This window comes from Mercenaria mercenaria, chromosome 16 (genome assembly GCF_021730395.1).
Source record: "Mercenaria mercenaria strain notata chromosome 16, MADL_Memer_1, whole genome shotgun sequence".
NCBI classification, from domain to species: Eukaryota; Metazoa; Mollusca; class Bivalvia; order Venerida; family Veneridae; genus Mercenaria; species Mercenaria mercenaria.
Window position 1 is genome coordinate 19,879,574 of NC_069376.1, and position 20,428 is coordinate 19,900,001.

Here is a 20,428-nt window from a genome sequence, read left to right on the forward strand (position 1 = left end):
TCAGCTTTTATCCTAAACTATCAAAGCTATTGCTTTAAAACTTGCAACACTTGTTCACCATCATAATTGACCCTGTATAGCAAGAAACATAACTCCGTCCTGCTTTTGCAAGATTTATGGCCCCTTTGGACTTAGAAAATATCAGATTTCTTGGTTAAGTTTTATGTTTAGGTCAACTTTTTCTCTTAAACTATCAAAGCTATTGCTTTGAAACTTGCAACACTTGTTCACCATCATAAGCTGACCCTGTACAGCAAGCACATAACTCCATCCTGCTTTTTGCAATAATTATTGCCCCTTTTGGACTTAGAAAATCATTTTCTTGGTTGAGTATTATGTTTAAGTCAACTTTTCTCATAAACTATCAAAGCTATTGTTTTAAAACTTGCAACAGTTTTTCACCATCATAAGTGGACACTGTACATCAAGAAACATAACTCTATCCTGCTTTTTGCAAGAATGATGGTCCTTTTTAGACTTAGAAAATCATGGGTAGGACAATATTTCTATTACACAAAAAAAATCAGATGAGCGTCAGCACCCGCAAGGCGGTGCTCTTGTTCAACAATATTTCAGTCTGACCTCAAAGTAGAACTTGACCTGTATTTCATGATAGTACACCTGTGTACCAAAATTTATTTTCCTAGGCCCAATCGTTCTCAAGTTATCATCTGGAAACCATATCATGGTTGACCATATCGAAGGCCTTGGAGAAGTCAAGTAATATGAGGTCGACTTGGCTCCTCTGGTTCACAGACTGCAGGATATCATCTTCTAACAAAAGAAGCTGGGTTTAACATGGCCTCTTTTCTCGTAAACCTTGCTGCAAATCATGGAACATATTTGACTGAGAACTGTTTTGCTATACTGGATGAGATAATATGTTCCTGGGTTTTGCACAAGAAACAGGTAAGAGAGATTGGGTGGTAATTGGCTGGATCTGACCTGGAGCCTTTTTTAAAAACAGGAGCTACATTTGCCATTTTCCAAATATCTGGAACTGTATAGGTCTGCAGTGACTTTCTGGATAATTGAGAGATGATGGGGGCAAATTCTTTGGAGATATTTTTCAGTACTATTGGCCTTATTTGATCTGGACCTGCAACCTTGTGGGGGTCAAGGTCTTTAAGGAGTTTCTCTACACTATTTGTAGAGATATTAATATCAGGCATTTGATTATGGGGACTAAACAATGGCTGCCGAGTCTCTTTACCTGTATCCCCAAAATCCTATACCTTCCTTTCAGCCAGAGACTTAAGAGAGAGTGGAGATTTATAGGAAAAGACAGACTGAAATTGTTCATTGAGTACTGTGGCTTTGTCAATGTCTGCAGTGTGTAATTTGTTGCATTTTTTGAGTGAGTCAATGCCAAAGGTGTCTTGTTTTGAATGCTTGAGGAGGGAATAGAGCTTTTTGGTATTAGGTTTTGTGTGTTCTTGTACTTCGTGATCACCAGTGTTCACTTCCAGTATTTCTTCTATATATTTTTTCTTAGCAATTTTTTTTTTTTTCCTACAGAAATGTTTTAACCTGAGGTATTGATCTTTGAATTTATTTAGTTTCTTAATTTTGTATCACTGATCAAACTGTTTGTGGAGGTAAATTGACATTGTCCTCTCTCTTACTTGAGCACTTCTTACAATGTTAACCGAACTTGGTCATACTGTGAAGGTAAATTTACAGTGTCTGCTCTCTTACTTGAGCACTTCTTATGATGTTCACCAAACTTGGTCACACGGTGGTCAGGTAAATTGACAGTGTCCACTGTCACACTGTTTGTGGAGGTAAATTAACTGAGTCCGCTCTCTTACTTTAGCACTTCATATGATGTTCACCAAACTTGGTCATTCTGTGAAGGTAAATTTACAGTGTCTGCTCTCTTACTTGAGCACTTCTTATGATGTTCACCAAACTTGGTCATACTGTGAAGGTAAATTTACAGTGTCTGCTCTCTAACTCAAGCACTTCTTACGATGTTCACCAAATTTGGTTACACTGTTGTTGGAGGTAAATTGACAGTGTCTGCTCTCTTACTTGAGCACTTCTTATGATGTTCATCAAACTTGGTCTAACTGTGGTCAGGTAAATTGACAGTGTCCACTCTCTAACTGGAGCACTTCTTACGATGTTCACCAAACTTGGTTACACTGTTGTTGGAGGTAAATTGAGAGTGTCTGCTCTCTTACTTGAGCAGTTCTTATGATGTTCATCAAACTTGGTCATACTGTGGTCAGGTAAATTGACAGTGTCTGCTCTCTTACTTGAGCAGTTCTTATGATGTTCATCAAACTTGGTCACACTGTGGTCAGGTTAATTGAGAGTGTCCGCTCTCTAACTTTATCACTTCTTATGACGTTCACCAAACTTGGTCACACTGTGGTCAGGTAAATTGACAGTGTCCTCTCTCTAACTTGAGCACTCCTTACAATGTTCACCAAACTTAGTCACACTGTTTGTGGAGGTAAATAGACAGTGTCATCTCTCTTACTTGAGCACTTCTTATGATGTTCATCAAACTTGGTCACACTGTGGTCAGGTAAATTGACAGTGTCCACTCTCTAACTGGAGCACTTCTTATGATGTTCACCAAACTTGGTGACAATGTTGTTTGAGGTAAATTGACAGTGTCTGCTCTCTAACTGGAGCACTTATTACGATGTTCACCAAACTTGGTCACAATGTTTATGGATGTAAGTTGACAGTGCCCGCTCTCTAACTCAAGCACTTCTTACGATGTTCACCAAACTTAGTCACACTGCTTTTGGAGGTAAATTAACTGTGTCCGCTCTCTTACTTTAGCACTTCTTATGATGTTCACCAAACTTGGTCATACTGTGAAGGTAAATTGACAGTGTCTGCTCTCTTACTTGAGCAGTTCTTATGATGTTCATCAAACTTGGTCTAACTGTGGTCAGGTAAATTGACAGTGTCCACTCTCTAACTGGAGCACTTCTTACGTTGTTCACCAAACTTGGTTACACTGTTGTTGGAGGTAAATTGACAGTGTCTGCTCTCTTACTTGAGCAGTTCTTATGATGTTCATCAAACTTGGTCACACTGTGGTCAGGTAAATTAACAGTGTCTGCTCTCTTACTTGAGCAGTTCTTATGATGTTCATCAAACTTGGTCACACTGTGGTCAGGTAAATTGACAGTGTCTGCTCTCTTACTTGAGCAGTTCTTATGATGTTCATCAAACTTGGTCACACTGTGGTCAGGTAAATTGACAGTGTCCTCTCTCTAACTGGAGCACTTCTTACAATGTTCACCAAACTTAGTCACACTGTTTGTGGAGGTAAATAGACAGTGTCAGCTCTCTTACTTGAGCACTTCTTATGATGTTCATCAAACTTGGTCACACTGTGGTCAGGTAAATTGACAGTGTCCACTCTCTAACTGGAGCACTTCTTATGATGTTCACCAAACTTGGTGACAATGTTTTTGAGGTAAATTGACAGTGTCTGCTGTCTAACTGGAGCACTTATTACGATGTTCACCAAACTTGGTCACAATGTTTATGGATGTAAGTTGACAGTGTCCGCTCTCTAACTCAAGCACTTCTTGCGATGTTCACCAAACTTGGTTACACTGTTGTTGGAGGTAAATTGCCAGTGTCTGCTCTCTTACTTTAGCACTTCTTATGATGTTCATCAAACTTGGTCACACTGTAGTTGGAGGTAAATTGACAGTGTCCACTCTCTAACTGGAGCACTTCTTACGATGTTCACCAAACTTGATTACACTGTTGTTGGAGGTAAATTGACAGTGTCCACTCTCTAACTGGAGGACTTATTACGATGTTCACCAAACTTGGTCACAATGTTTATGGATGTAAGTTGACAGTGTCCACTCTCTAACTCAAGCACTTCTTACGATGTTCACCAAACTTGGTTACACTGTTGTTGGAGGTAAATTGACAGTGTCTGCTCTCTTACTTTAGCACTTCTTATGATGTTCATCAAACTTGGTCACACTGTGGTCAGGTAAATTGACAGAGTCCGCTCTCTAACTGGAGCACTTCTTACGATGTTCACCAAACTTGGTTACACTGTTGTTGGAGGTAAATTGACAGTGTCTGCTCTCTTACTTGAGCAGTTCTTATGATGTTCACCAAACTTGGTCACAATGTTGTTTGAGGTAAATTGACAGTGTCTGCTCTCTAACTGGAGCACTGATTACGATGTTCACCAAACTTAGTCACAGTGTTTACGGATGAAAATTGACAGTGTCTGCTCTCTAACTGGAGTAGTTCTTAAACAATGTTCACCATACTTAATAACATTGTTTATGAGCATAATATCTTGGTCTAGCTATTAGGAGTTTCTTAATTTTATATCACTGATCAAACTGTTTGTGGAGGTAAATTGACATTGTCCTCTCTCTTACTTGAGCACTACTTACAATGTTAACCAAACTTGGTCATACTGTGAAGGTAAATTTACAGTGTCTGCTCTTTTACTTGAGTAGTTCTTATGATGTTCACCAAACTTTGTCATACTGTGAAGGTAAATTTACAGTGTCCTCTCTCTTACTTGAGCACTTCTTATGATGTTCACCAAACTTGGTCATACTGTGAAGGTAAATTTACAGTGTCTGCTCTCTTACTTGAGCACTTCTTATGATGTTCACCAAACTTGGTCATACTGTGAAGGTAAATTTACAGTGTCTGCTCTCTTACTTGAGCACTTCTTATGAGGTTCACCAAACTTGGTCATACTGTGAAAGTAAATTTACAGTGTCTGCTCTCTAACTCAAGCACTTCTTACGATGTTCACCAAACTTGGTTACACTGTTGTTGGAGGTAAATTGACAGTGTCTGCTCTCTTACTTGAGCAGTTCTTATGATGTTCATCAAACTTGGTCACACTTTGGTCAGGTAAATTGAGAGTGTCCGCTCTCTAACTTTAGCACTTCTTATGATGTTCACCAAACTTGGTCACACTGTGGTCAGGTAAATTGACAGTGTCCTCTAACTTGAGCACTTCTTACAATGTTCACCAAACTTAGTCACACTGTTTGTGGAGGTAAATAGACAGTGTCATCTCTCTTATTTGAGCACTTCTTATGATGTTCATCAAACTTGGTCACACTGTGGTCAGGTAAATTGACAGTGTCCACTCTCTAACTGGAGCACTTCTTATGATGTTCACCAAACTTGGTGACAATGTTGTTTGAGGTAAATTGACAGTGTCTGCTCTCTAACTGGAGCACTTGTTACGATGTTCACCAAACTTGGTCACAATGTTTATGGATGAAAATTGACAGTGTCTGCTCTCTAACTGGAGTAGTTCTTAAACAATGTTCACCATACTTAATTACATTGTTTATGAGTATAATATCTTGGTCTAGCTATTAGGAGTTACACCCTTTTAATTACTCAAAATTGTGAAAAATGACAGTGTTCTTTGTCTGACTTATACAGTTTTAATCCAGTGCTCGCCAAACTTGATCACAATATTTATGGGCATAATCTGGCCGAGATCAGTAGCAATCCAGTGCAGTTGGCTCTTTTGGAGTTACGGCTCTTGAACTACTAAAATTTGCAAAAAATTAACAATGTCTTTAACTGGAGTAGTTCTTATCTTGTGTTCATCACATTGTTTATGGACATCAAATCTCAAATAAGTCTGATAACCAGCCAGATACTGCCAGCGTTATGTCCCTTGAATTGCTTCAAATTATGAAAATTGTTTGTAGCCGCTTAATACCTCAAGCAGTTCTTATCCAGTGTTCACCAAACTTAGTATGTGTATGGACATATTATCTTGGCCAAGTTTGATAACCAAGTCAGAATGTTTATTGGCTTAATATTATTATCTTGGCAAAGTTTGATAACTAGTCTGTGAGTCTATGTCAGTAATGGAGTAATTTGACAACTTGTCTGCTTAATAAGTTAAGTATTTAAAAATTAAAAGTAATTTACTGTGATGGGCGGTATATTGTGAAAGTTTATACTCTGGTATCCACATTCCTTAAGCAAACTAGTACACAATATGTATAGCTGTAAGATTGATTCTGATTCTGTTCCAAAACCTGATCATTAGCTCAAGATGTATGTCCTTGGTTCCTCAAAATATGTCATTTAGCATACATTGGCACCTTAATTTTTTTCCAAACATGATAATAACTGACTGTATAATCTTCATCAAGATGGGCTATGACAGTCACAACCCAGTTGAAAGTATCAGTGTTAAAGTAAAAAGGTATTTGACTTTGAGTTATCAAACATCAGTGGATTGTTAAACAGCATTTGAAGTTTCACTCAGCCAGATCAGACAGAGTTACAGACCAAGACTTAATCAAATGCATAATAGGGCCTTTAAGTTTGTGTCACCCATATCTCAAAAAGTATTTGACCTAGGATCATGAAACATTATAGGGTTGTTTTTCAGCATGAGAATTTGTGCTACTGAGGCTTTATTTTGAATTTCACTCTGCTAGGCCAGATTTCTTTTTACATTTACGGTTTTTTATAAAAATACGCTTAAAGGGCCTTAAAGTTTGTGTTCCTTGTATTCCAAAGAGCATTTGACATAGAATCATGAAACATTTAAAGAACAAGTCAGTCATGTGACACCCACTGACCAGAACTCAGTGCAATCAGCTGATAAAGGCTATGCAAGATAGCGGAAAATCCTGGTAAAACACAAGTTGCTCTGAGTCAATGGATTTATTAAAAAATTCAAGAGCGAGAGAACAGCCTTCATTGTGTATTAGGGAATTGTTACATAGCATATCAAGTTGTGCACCTGATACTCTGTTTTGGATTTCACTCTGCCAGACCAGAGTTGTGGTTCTTTACTTTGAACAAGCCTTAAAATTTTGTGTTGCATATATCTCAAAAAATGTTTGACCTGGTGTCAAGAAACTTTATAGGAATGTTGTTAAGAATGTGAAGGTTTGCATCTGGAGCCTTAATTATTCTTACTCCCAGCCCCTCCCCACTCCAACCCCACTCCCCTCCTCCAAAAAATGAAAGATTTTTTCACTCAGTTTTTATGCCCTCACTTTGGGCATATAGATTTGCCCTTGTCCGTCCTTCCGAGAATGTTGTGTCGCGCCTAGCTCCAAAAATACTTGACGTAGAGTCACAAAACTTTACAGGAATGTTGGTCAGCATGTGTAGTTGTGCACCTGGGGTTTCGCGTCCGGATTCATTCAGTCTTGTAGGAGTTATGGCCCCTGACTTCATAAAAATTGGTCATTTTAGTGTTGTGTCGCGCCTAGCTCCAAAAGTATTTGACGTAGAGTCACAAAACTTTACAGGAATGTTGGTCAGCATGTGTAGTTGTGCACCTGGGGTTTCGCGTCCAGGTTCATTCAGTCTTGTAGGAGTTATGGCCCCTGACTTAGTAAAAAATTGGTCATTTTAATGTTGTGTCGTGTAGCTCCAAAAGTATTTGACCTAGAGTCACCAAAGTTTACAGGAATGTTGGTCAGCATGCGCAGTTGTACACCTGGGGTTTTGCGTCCAAATTCATTCAGTCATGTAGGAGTTATGGCCCATGACTTAGTTAAAAATTGGTCATTTTAATGTTGTGTCATGCATAGCTCCAAAAGTATTTGACCTAGAGTCACCAAAGTTTACAGGAATGTTGGTCAGCATGTGCAGTTGTGCACCTGGGGTTTCGCGTCCAGATTCATTCAGTCATGTAGGAGTTATGGTCCCTGACTTAGTTAAAAATTGGTCATTTTAATGTTGTGTCGCGCGTAGCTCTAAAAGATTTGACCTAGACTCACCAAAGTGTATGAACGCAATGGTATACAGCAGCCAAGAACTTCATGCCTGTCTACATATACTTCTCAGACCACAGCATAGTCATCGTTGAGTTCAAGCAACATTAAAATGTGGTGATGGACAGGTATCTAAAAATCTCAAGAAAGCATATATGTTTATATGTACATTATATATGGTTATTTTTTGCATTTTTTTTAAAATAGCAACATATTGTTTTCCCAAAGTTGATCTGTGTCCTTTGTCATGTAGTGGGGGCATCTGTGTCCCATGGACACATTTCTAGTTTCTCATACTTTTTAGCTCACCTGTCACATAATGACAAGGTGAGCTTTTGTGATCACCCTTCATCCGTCGTCCGTCCGTCCGTCTGTCAACAATTTCTTGTCTGCACGATAATGGTTTCATTTATGATTTTATTTTAACCAAACTTGTACACAACTTGTATCACCATAAGATCTTGATATCCTTTCTTGAACTGGCCAGATTCCATTATGGGTTCCAGATTTTTGGCCCCTAAAAGGGCCAGAATTAGCTATTTTGACCTTGTCTGCACAATAGCAGCTTTATTTATGATTTGATTTTTACCAAACTTGCACACAACTTATATCACCATAAGATCTTGGTTCCTTCCTTGAACTGGTCAGATTGCATTATAGGTTCCAGAGTTATGGGCCCTGAAAGGGCCAGAATTAGCTTTTTTGACCTTGTCTGCACAATAGCAGCTTCATTTATGATTTTATTTAACCAAACTTGCACACAACTTGTATCACTGTAAGATCTCAATTCCTTTTTATACACCCGAAGGGACGTATAACGTTATCGCCTCGGTGTCTGTCTGTCTGTTGGTTAGCAATTTCCCTTCTGCTCTGTAACTCTTGAACCCCTTGAAGGATTTCAGAGAAACCTGACACAAATGTTCACCTCATCGAAACGACGTGCAGAGTGCATGTTTCGGATGGCTCACTTCAAGGTCAAGGTCACACTTAGTGGTCAAAGGTCCTATGACTTTGTTTTGTGCGTACATTGCTCTGCATTTTCGTTGCATTGCAGTGCTCTTGTTTTTGTTTGGCAGATCCTTCTTTTGTTCACTTACAATATTTTTTTTTTAATTACTTCCCTTTTACGTTACTATAAATAGCTTATTTTTAGTAACTTTTTTATTATTGGCCATAGGGAAAAGCCGAGACCACTTTTCTGTGGTACAACATGGATGGTACCTCCAATTTTTAGGTGTATTTTGACATATCTGTACCTTGTAAGAATTTTTTTTAGCTCACCTGAGCCAGAGGCTCATGGTGAGCTTTTGTGACCGCTCAATGTCCGTCGTCCGTCGTTTGTCCGTCAACATTTTCTAAAAAAAATCTTCTTCTCAGAAATCACTGCGCAGAATTACACCAAACTTCACAGGAATGATCCTTGGGTGGCCCCCTTTCAAAATTTTTCAAAGAATTGAATTCCATGCAGAACTCTGGTTGCCATGGCAACCGAAAGGAAACACTTTAAAACAATTCTTGTCCAAAACCACAGAGCCTAGGGCTTTGATATCTGGTGTGTAGCATCATCTAGTGGTCCTCTACCAAGATTGTTCAAATTATCCCCCTAGGGTCAAATATCAGGCCCCGCCCGGGGGGTCACATGGTTTGTATAGACTTATATAGGGAAAACTTTGAAAATCTTCTTGTACAAAACCACATGGCCTAGGGCTTTGATATTTGGTATGTAGCATCATCTAATGGTCCTCTACCAAGATTATTCAAATTATCCCCCTAGGGTCAAGTATGGCCCCGCCCCTGGGGTCCCAAGTTTTACACAGACTTATATTGGAAAAAAATGTTAAAAATCTTCTTGTCTGAAACCACAAGACTTAAGCCTTTGATATTTGATTTGTAGCATTGTGTTATGGTTCTCAACCAAAACTGTTCAAAATGTACCCCCGGGGTGAAAAGGAGCCCTGCCCTGGGAATCCCAAGTATTATATAGACTTATAGAGGGAAAAAAAAACTTTAAAAATCTTCTTGTCTAAAACCACATGACCTAGGCTTTTGATATTTGGTGTGCTGCATTGCCTAGTAGTCCTCTACCAAAATTGTTCAAATTATACCCTTGGGGTTAAAAGAGGCCGCGCCCTGTGGTCATTTAGTTATTATATGAGTTATATAGGAAAAAATACTTAAATAATTATCTGATTCCAAGACTGTTTAATTATAATTACCTGATGATCCCAAGTAATATGATGTCACTTGACTGTGACCTTGACCTACTGACCTACTTTCTTGTTTTTTAAGATACAGCCTTTAAATTTGGATAACATATACAGTTTGAAACATGTAGCTCATATTACTCAGGTGAGCAATCCAGGGTCATCATGACCCTCTTGTTCTTTTTGGTTCAATTTCTTCCCTTTGTTGTTCCTGTCCTTTGGACTTAGATATTTTTCTGAGGACCTTCTTGTTCTCAAGTGCAATGATAACAGGTGAGCGATATAGGGCCATTATGGCCCTCTTGTTTATGTTAAATTGTTTTGTACTATCTATTTTCCCAGTTTCCCAAAGTTTACTTAGTCTTGCATTTTCAGGAAGTGGGGGCTACACATCTAGTTTTAATTTTTTACTTTTCGTATAATTACTGATGTCATATTTCTCAGATGGCTTCTTAGTATCCCTTTCATACACCCGCCCCCACTAGCCCTAACCTCATTCCCCTTTACACATACATAAACACAAAAATAAATGTTAAAACTTTTTTTTTCACACTTATGAAAATCCATATCTTGTACTGTTTCTGAATTCCCTCTACTATTCTATTCTGACCTCCCCTACCCACCATTTACACCACCCCCCCCCCCCCCCCCCCCCAATCCGAACAGTTCATAAGCAGCTACTAAGTTTCTGAACAGATCTCAGTATGGAAGATTCTTAAGAAGAAAATTTTTTCACAATTCTGCCAGCCTCACTCATAATATTTACACAGAAGATGTATATCTTCTGTTATCATTTAGGAATTTGATACCGGGGTGAGGGTGGGGATGGGGGGGGGGGGCAGGATCCAACCCCTAATTTTAGAGTTGGTACTACTCATGATTATCAACACATTCATATTTCACTATTTTGACTATCCAGCAAATTCATTTCTTTTTCAATCCTGCTGGATAGTATTGATTGAAGAAACGGAAATGCGTTGTCAGTGTCATCCTAGCTCATTTGCATATAAATTATCATTTTCTTGGTATAAATACAGCGCATTTGAAAGGAAAATTTTGTTTTCTGTCTTCACTTGGATCGATTTAAAAGGTAAGTCTCAGTTTCATTTTCAGTCGTGCTGACGTGTAACTATAATGTCTTTATGCTGAAAATATGTAAGAACAGGAGTGTGTTTAAAATTTGGAATATTTATTTTGCTTAAGCTACTTAAATTATATGTGTTTAAGAACTGCTTAAAGGTAAGTGGGTTTTTTTAATGGTTTCTTTTGTTTAAAATTTTATTTAGTGAAATATTATTGCTTCTTTTCAGGAGTTATAATATTTTATGTATTTAACATTCAGTCTAGAAAAATGTTACAAATCCTAATGTGATTTTCTGTTTTAATGCTTTGACAAAATATTTAATTATATATTTAATTATATATTTTTATACAGTTCTGATATATGAAAACTATTTCAAATGCAGTAAATAATGTTAATAATAGACAAAAGTATAATATTGTAGCTTGAAGTGTAACCTATCAAAATTTTTATAAAAGATCGATAAGAAATATGAATGATCCAGTTGCAAAGGAATTTAAAGGAAAATATTTTTGATAAAAGTTTCGCAAATGATGAAATAAATCAATTAAAATAATATAATGTTGTAGAATTATAATCAAAACTTGAACAAATTTGGCAGATGATTGTTAAAAGTCAGACTTTTAATACAGTTATTCATAACAAAGAGATTAAAAGTTTCCAACAAAAATACATAATACTCCTTCAGACATAGAGGTGAAACCAGCTCAAATGTAAAATTAAAATATATTTATCATAATTCATATTTATTATAAAAAAAAGTCTGAATGTTATGTGATGTTTTGGTTTACTTACTATTTTATTCAATAAAATACTTGATGCCACACTACTAAAATTTATTGCAAAATAGACGAAATATACGAGTTTAGGCCTAAAAAAAATGTTGGTTTCTGGTAACATGCTAAAAATATTAGGGTAGGTAGGTTGGAAAATTTTTTGGGGGCGAGGGGATTTTTTTTTATTAAGTGATACTTTTGAGAAACAACTTTTGTGTCAAAAAGAATACAAATAAGGGGGTTATGCCTGTAGGGCATCAGTAAGTTGATTTCTAACATCACATTTAGGGTTGGGGCAAAAATTTAGGATAGTTCATTATATCAGGAAAAAAAAATTTACACCTTACAATTTCCGATATCTAGTATCACTTGCTATCTGTTTGAAAAACATAATAAATGGATATTTAGAATTTTCCCTTACAGTAAAGATTATTTATTGACAGTGTAAAAGTAATCTGCATTTTATGCACCAAAAAATTGTATCATTATCACGGGTGGTAAACGCGCAATCCAATTCCCACTGGGAATACGCGAAAAATGGGTTGCGCGACTTCCGGTGCTGGTGTTGCGCATCAATATATACAAAATCGAGGTAGGTGGGTTTTTGTTTTTGTAAATAATGACGCATTTACGAGTGCTTTCGAAAAAAAGCAAAATGCTATTCGACACAAAAATGAATAAAGATCATATGTGTGAAATACCAACTTATTAATTTAAGAATCGGCCCTGTTATCACGAAAACTCTGCTGGCTCGAGCTGTCAAAGCATGGAATCATGAAAAATGCGGATTTTCTAACTCTTGTGCCTTCTTTCTGGAAATGTGACGCTTCTAATGACCAAACGCGTGTAAAACAGTCATAGAAATTACATACACTTCAATGAAATGTTGCTTTTGGGGGAACGATTGGCAAAAAATAATCGGGAATGGGGTTGCGCCCCGGGAATGGAGTTGCGCGTATACATTATATACATTATGATGTATACGAGCAGCTCCATTCCCGCTGCGCAACTCCATTCCCGATGATTTTTTGGTCAATTATGTCCCCGTAAACTCGATATGAAGCAAATAATTTTGATATTCATTACTTTATAACAGTTGAGTTATCATTAAAAGCATCAGATGTCCTCAGATTAGGCATATGAGGTCAGAAACTCCCATTTTTGTTGATTTCATACTTTTTTCACGCTTCGTGTCGCCTGAGTTTTTGTGATAATAGAGCCGAATCATAAATTACAAACCAGATATTTTACACATATGATGTATTATCATATTTGTGTCGAATAGCATTTTGCTTTTTTCGAGAAAATTTATTCTTGTCTCATACTACGCAAAATCATAACTTCACATACCTCAATTTCGTCTTTTTTTACGCGCAACACCAGCACAGGACGTTGCGCAACCCATTTTAAGCGTATTCCCGGCAGGAACTGGATTGCGCGTTTACCACCCATGATTATATTTCCTAATATGTAACATCAGAGGAGTTAGTAAAGTCAGGCAAACAGTACAAAATGTTATTTGAAATCTTTAAATAATTCATTACTAAGAAAGTTTGTAGGGATGGCAGGAAAAGAATATTGAATAAACAGCTACTAAAATTCTCGTGAATATATTAAAAATATAAAGTTAAAGTTATACTCGAACACCTTTATAACACTATTTAATAAACTGCAGTATTTTGCTCCCAGATTTACCAACACCATAAAAAAATTCTTTAAAAAATAAGCACTCACGGACGTAATTAATATTTAAATCATTATAAACCAGCAATGAAACTGCCTGTGTACGAAATCCTTTACCTAAACAACTGTGACAAAAAATCAGTAATTACTTATTTACATTAAACTACATGTTTGCATGATCAGGACCTTGTTAGAATTTGATTGTTTGCATAACAAATGTGTAACATTTGTCAGTCAACTATCAAACTGTGAAAGTTTGTGCCAGTTCAGCAGGTGAGATGAAAATTTGAGTGAATAAAAAATCAAACTTTGTAACCAAAGGCAGCCGTTTTTCATAATCATTGGAACTTACGAAGATACACCATTGAAAGCTACAGTTATTGAGATTGTTCCTTTTTTATTAACGCAGAACTTTTTTATTTAAACATCCAGTTTGTGTTATTTTACATTTTCTAGATCTATTTCTTTTATTCATTTCATTTAACGCCTTTTTACTTACCTTTTTTCACTTACATTTTAATCCCCTGCTGGTTGAAAACCAGTTTCGGGGACTATAGGAATGCGCTTTTCCGTCAGTCCGTGCGTCCGTCTGTCTGTCCGCAATTTCGTGTCCGGTCTATAACTCTGTCATCCATGAAGGGATTTTAATATTACTTGGCACAAATGTTCCCCCTGATGAGACAACGTGTCATGTGCAAAACCCGGACCCCTAGCTCAAAGGTCAAGGTCACAATTTGAGGTCAAAGGTCAACAGGGCATTTTTCCTATCCGGTCCATAACTCTCCCATCCATGAAGGGATTTTAGTATTACTTGGCACAAATGTTCCCCATGATGAGACGACTTGTCTTGCACAAAAGCTGGACCTCTAGCTTAAAGGTCAAGGTCACAATTGGAGGTCAAAGGTCAACAGGGAGTTTTTCCTGTCCGTTCCATAACTCTCCCATCCACGAAGGGATTTTAATATTACTTGGCACAAATGTTTCCCATGATGAGACAACGTGTCATGTGCAAAACCCGGATCCCTTGCTCAAAGGTCAAGGTCACAATTTGAGGTCAAAGGTCAACAGGGCTTTTTTCCTGTCCGGTCCATAACTCTCCCATCCATGAAGGGATTTTAATATTACTTGGCACAAATGTACCTCATAACAAGACGATATGTCATGCACAACTTCCAGACCCCTAGTTCAAAGGTCAAGGTCACACTTAGCAGTCAAATGTTAACATAGCATGAACAGGGGCTGTTTCGTGTCCGGTCCATAACTCTGACATTGATTACCGGATTTTAATATCACTTTGCACAAGTGTTCCCCATGATGAGATGACGTGTCGTGCCCAAATCCCGGACCCCTAGCTCAAAGGTCTAGGTCACAATTGGGGGTCAAAGGTCAACAGAGTTTTTTTCCTGTCCCATAACTCTGCCATCCATGAAGGGATTTTAATATTACTTGGCACAAATGTTCCCCATGATGAGACAACATGTCATGCGCAAAACCTGGACCCTTAGCTCAAAGGTCAAGGCCACAATTGGAGGTCAGAGGTCAATAAGGTTTTTTTCCTGTCCGATCCAGAACTCTTTCATCCATCAAGGGATTACAATATTACTTGGCATAAATGTTCCTCATGATGAGACGACATTACATGCGCAGCACCCAGAACCCTAGCTTAAAGGTCAAGGTCACACTTTGAGATCAAAGGTCAATAGGATTTTTTTCCTGTCCAGTCTATAACTTTGTCATGCAAAACAGGATTTAGATATCAGTTGGCACAAATATTCCCCTGGATGAGACAACATGTCATGCGCAAAACCCAGGCCCAAGGTCTAATGTCAAGGTCACACTTAGAGACCAAAGGTAGAGACCAAAGGTCAGATACAAGAATGACTTTGTCTGGAACATTTCTTTTTCATGCATGGAGGGGTTTTGATGTAACTTGGCACAAATGTTCACCAACATAAGACGAATTGTCTTGCGCAAGAACCAGGTCCCTATGTCTAAGGTCAAGGTCATATTTAGAGGTCAAAGGTCAAATTCAAGAATGACTTTGTACGGAGCATTTCTTCTTCATGCATAAAGGGATTTTGATGTAACTTGGAACAAATGGTCCCCACCATGAGGCACTCTTGTTTTAAAATTACGTCCCTTTGTTATTACTATGAATAGATTTATTGTAACTTTTTAATTACTGGCGGTAAAGAAAAATCAAGACCACTTTTCTGTGGTACAACATGCATGTTACATCCAATTTTTAGGTCTCTACCTTGTTAAGAGTTTCTTGTGGACTTAGATTATATAGATTTTTTTTTTTATTAATAGAACTATATAGCACAATATTGTTTATACATCATTGACAGATATCAGTTCATTATGTTATACTGCAGTAGAAAAAATTAGGTGCCTTCCAGTAGGGGACTTTGTATTGCATAGCAATACTTCATTCACTTGTTTTACATAGTCTTTATACGTTCATACTAATAGCATCATGGCTTTGCCAGTTGGGTCAAAGACAAGAAAGGCATACACAGTTTCTGAGAAATAGCACATAGAGGATAGGATTAGGAATGACAAAACCCAGGCAAAAGTGAGCAGTGTCAGACTCTACGTTACAGGGATGGCTCAGGGATAAAGCCAAACTACATGGTGCCGGCAGTTCTTTGGAGGATTGCGGTCAGGTCAGGAAAAGAAGTAGGCTTGCTGAAGACCAGCAGCTTGAGAACACTGTGTTAACATGGTTTAATCAAGCTTGGTTTGAGGGTATGTCTATCTCTGGCTCTGTTACCCAGACACAGGCAGAAAAATCCATCAGGAACTGCATGGCTCCGAGGTTGAATTTGATGCCTCAAACGAATGGCTTAGTTGGTTTAAAAACCGTCGCGCAGGTGACCATTAGAGTCAAACAACGATCAGGGGATGAAGCTGCAGCAGATGTGTATCCGGTGGGATTACGAAAGTTGATCGAGGTACATGAATTGAGTGCAGAGCCAATCTACAACTGTGAAGACACGCTCGGACTGAACTCAAGTCAGACCAGCAGAAGACTCTTGGGTTCAAGCAAGTTAATGATCCAGTTATGCTGTAACAAGGAAGGGATGCATAAACTTGCTCCACTAGTCATTGGAAAGTTTGGGGAGCCGAGATGCTTCCATCATGTCAACATGAATAGTCTTCCTGCTTTATACATGCACTCTTTTAATGCATGGATGACTTCAGTAATCTCCGAGGACTGGTTTCATGAGGAGATTGTGCCTTCTATCAGGAAATACCTGCACCTCAGTAAAAGGAAGTGAAGGCCATCCTCCTTATGGACCACTGTCCTGCTCTCCCAGGAGTTGAGTCATTGACTTCTCTGGACAAGAAGATCAAGGCTGTCTTCTTACCAAAAACACCGTTTTGAAGCTACAACCTCTACACCAAGGGATATCTGCCATCCTTAAGTGCAACTACCAACGTAATCTGTATGGCATTATGATTAATAGCAAAATGTCTGCATGAATACCTGCGTAAGTTGAACTTGAAGGAGGCACTTAATCCGTTCGGAACATCCTGGAATGAAGTTGTGCAGAATATGATCTTTGGGTTTTGGAGGAAGGGTTTAGGCCCAGCAGTTGAGATGGATGGAGAGGATAGCTCAGACAGCAATGATTTTTACGGGTTCAGCAAGTGAGGAGGATCTGCTGAGTGCTTGGCAGGTTTTTGGCTGGACCTTGACAACAATACTCTGCAGAATTGGATTACCGTGGACGACGCTGGACCAACATACCTGCAATTAACTGATGAACAAATTGTAGCAAGTTTCAGGACTGAAGCCGCCACCACTGAGGAAGAGGATGAGGAGGATGAGACCCTCATGTATGAACCCCTTCAAGCAATTTCTGAAGTGTTGCGGTCCCTGGGTACTGTGATGCGCTGGATTGAAACATCAAAGCGTGGCACATTATCCAGGGTTATGCAAGTCAGTAATATCATGCACGATACCAGGGCTGATGCTAGAGAGAAAGTGGTACAGCGAACACTTAAGGATTTCTTCATCAGAGGCGGTATGAACGATGACTAGACAGCTGCAAACGACCGTGATTATTGCATGTAGCATTTAAGATAGCATCTCACATTTTAGATAACATTATTTTATTGATTTTCTATTTTAACAAATTTTAAAACCATTTTCTCTTATTCCACATGTTTAAACACCCCTTCAGCTGCTTTGTCTTTTTAACAACCACGCAGTTCTTACACTGTTTACACGTTTATTTCTGGGATACACAGTTTCAACTTTCTTTTAGAATCATGATGAAACAGGAAGCTGACACAGCATTATAATCTTTTTTTTGTATTCTCCAGTAGCATATAAGGTAAATAAAAGTCCCATTAAAATAGGCATAGAATTTCTCATACAACAATAATAATGAAGCAGCATTCAAAATATGTATAATGCATTACAGGCAGGCAGGGTATTGCATATGCGATCAACCCGCTTTATAAATTTAATCCCGTTAGATCCGCGGGGTCTTGAACCTTGGACCCCATCAACCCCATCAACAGTGTTATAAAGGCCGGGTTCAAGTGTGTGTTAGTTTGTAGTACTAAGAAAAACAAAGAAATACAGGATAAATCACCATTTTAAAGAAATAGAAAATATCGTTGATACTCACAGAAAAAAATAAATAGAGAAAGTGTCATTATAAATTATGAAAACTAAAGAACGTAAATAAATGTTAAAAGAAGTGTAATAAATGCTTAGATGAGAAGATAAAGTTTTAAAAAGAAAATCTTTTACTCTAAATGGAAATGAGTTTAATGAGCTACTTAGATGGTAAATATTTCTTTTTTGTTAATCCCCCGCCACAAGTGGTGGGGGGTTACAGTGGGAATGGTCTCCGTCCGTCCTTCCATCTGTCCGTAACACTTTCATGTCCGCTCCATATCTCCTAAACCCCTTGAAGGATTTTCAAGAAACTATGGTCAAATGATTTCCTCATCAAGACGATATGAAGAACTTATGAGTCAGCCTTGTCGACTCAAAGTCGGCTCAAAGTCGAGGTCACAACTCAAGGTCAAAGGTTTTAGCATTCCATTTTGTGTCCGCTCTATATCTCCTAAACCCCTTGAAGGATTTTCATAAAACTTGGGTCAAATGATCACCTCATCAAGGTTATATGCAGAACTCATAAGTCAGCCATGTTGGCTCAAGGTCAAGGTCACATCTTGGGGTCAAAGGTTTGAGCCTTCCATTTTGTGTCTGCTCTGTGTATCTCCAAATCCCCTTGAAGGATTCATATGAAACCTGGGTCAAATGATCACCTATCCAAGATGATGTGCAGAACTCATGAGTAAGTGATGCCAGCGCAAGGTCAAGGTCACAACTCAAGGTCAAAGGTTTTAGCTTCCATTCCGTGTCCGCTCTATATCTCCTAAACCCCTTGAAGGATTTTCATAAAACTTGGGTCAAATGATCACCTCATCAAGGTTATATGCAGAACTCATAAGTCAGCCATGTTGGCTCAAGGTCAAGGTCACAACTTGGGGTCAGAGGTTTGAGCCTTCCATTTTGTGTCTGCTCTGTGTATCTCCAAATCCCCTTAAAGGATTCATATGAAACCTGGGTCAAATGATCACCTATCCAAGATGATGTGCAGAACTCATGAGTCAGTCATGCCAGCGCAAGGTCAAGGTCACAACTCAAGGTCAAAGGTTTTAGCTTCCATTCCGTGTCCACTCTATATCTCCTAAACCCATAAGGAATTTCTTAAAACTTGGGTCAAATGATCACCTCGTCAATACGATGTGAAGAACTTATGAGTCAGCCATGCCAGCTCAAGATCAAGGTTACAACTTAGGGTCAAAGATTTGAGACTTCCATTTTGTGTCCATCCTGTATCTCCTAAACCCCTTGAAGGATTTTCATTAAACTTGGGTCAAATGATCACCTCATCAAGAACTTGTGAGTAAGCCATGTCAACTCAAGGTCAAGATCACAACTCAAGGTCAAAGGTTTGAGCTCTGTATCTCCTAAACCCCTTGAAGGATTTTCATGAAACTTTGGTCAAATGATCACCTCATCAAGATGATGTGCAGAATTCATGAGTCAGCCATGTCAGTTCAACGTTAAGGTCACAGCTCAAGGTCAAAGGTTTTCCCTTTCACTATCCATAACAGTGGCAGGGGATTTAGCTGTCTTTCAGACTGCCTTGTTCAGTTTAGAATATCTTATTACAGATTTGTATATTAAACATAAATCAGAATAGGTTAGTGGCATAATGTCTTAATTTGATGTAGATTTAAATGAATTCAAACTTGGTACAGATTTCTATTTTCTGTAGCATGTCTCTGAACCTGAATCCAAACAGTTTTAACTTGTAAAATTAGGTAGTGAAAGAAACAGATTCTAATGAAGATGCCAGTGTTGTTATTTAAAATTGAAATAAGAATACTTAAGCAGAAAATTGTACACAATTAAATGTAAATATTCATTTTATTTTAAACAAATGTCAAAATTACCGAAAAATATGAGTCATTATTTATTGTATCTACTTCCTGGTGAAATTTTAAGAAATATCAACGGAGGATGTGTTTTCATTTTTAGCTCACCTGAGCACAAAGTGCTCATGGTGAGGTATTGTGATCACGCTGTGTCCGCTGTCCATCAGGTCATCTGTATGTCGTCAACAATTGTGTTTAAACAACATCTCATCCAAAACCACTGAATGGATTTTGCTGAAACTTGGCCAGGATGTTCCTTGGGTGGTCCTCAACCAAGTTATTCAAGCGATTCCGCTTGAATTCACATAGGGGCCGCCAGAGCTAAAAATAAACAAACAGTCAAATGACATCACCTCGTAAGTGGATGGTCAGATTTTGAAATAATTTCACACAAAGGGTTCTTATGTCACCCTCTACCAAGATTGTTCAGATTATATTTATTTGTCACAAAACATGTCCGCCAGGGGACATGGTCAC

General features: G+C 38.2%; 2 protein-coding genes across 12 annotated transcripts in view; both read left to right on the plus strand.

Annotated features, from left to right (window-relative positions):
• The window catches only part of LOC128549520 (fibropellin-1-like), a 201,733-nt gene that overhangs the window by 137,213 nt on the left and 44,092 nt on the right, over positions 1–20,428 (plus strand). Inside the window, exon 1 of one of the 11 annotated variants that reach the window (XM_053526312.1) lies at positions 10,974–11,027. The exons of the other annotated variants lie outside the window; for them this stretch is intronic. The gene's annotated coding sequence lies outside the window, so the exon portion shown is untranslated. Of the gene's footprint in view, positions 1–10,973; positions 11,028–20,428 lie in introns of those variants that run through there. 11 annotated transcript variants of the gene reach the window in all.
• LOC128549260 (tigger transposable element derived 5-like) lies at positions 15,957–17,528 on the plus strand. Its single transcript, XM_053525796.1, has 4 exons — positions 15,957–15,968; positions 16,084–16,747; positions 16,951–17,134; positions 17,273–17,528. The coding sequence occupies exons 1-4, from the start codon at positions 15,957–15,959 to the stop codon at positions 17,526–17,528; spliced, it is 1,116 nt and encodes a 371-aa protein (XP_053381771.1).

Bases quoted from the DNA above. Each gene is read 5' to 3' on its own strand.
- LOC128549260 (XM_053525796.1), top strand. The intron at 16,748-16,950 runs GTAAAAGGAAGT...TATGATTAATAG, and splicing joins CAGGAAATACCTGCACCTCA to CAAAATGTCTGCATGAATAC. The intron at 17,135-17,272 runs GTGAGGAGGATC...AGCAAGTTTCAG, and splicing joins GATTTTTACGGGTTCAGCAA to GACTGAAGCCGCCACCACTG.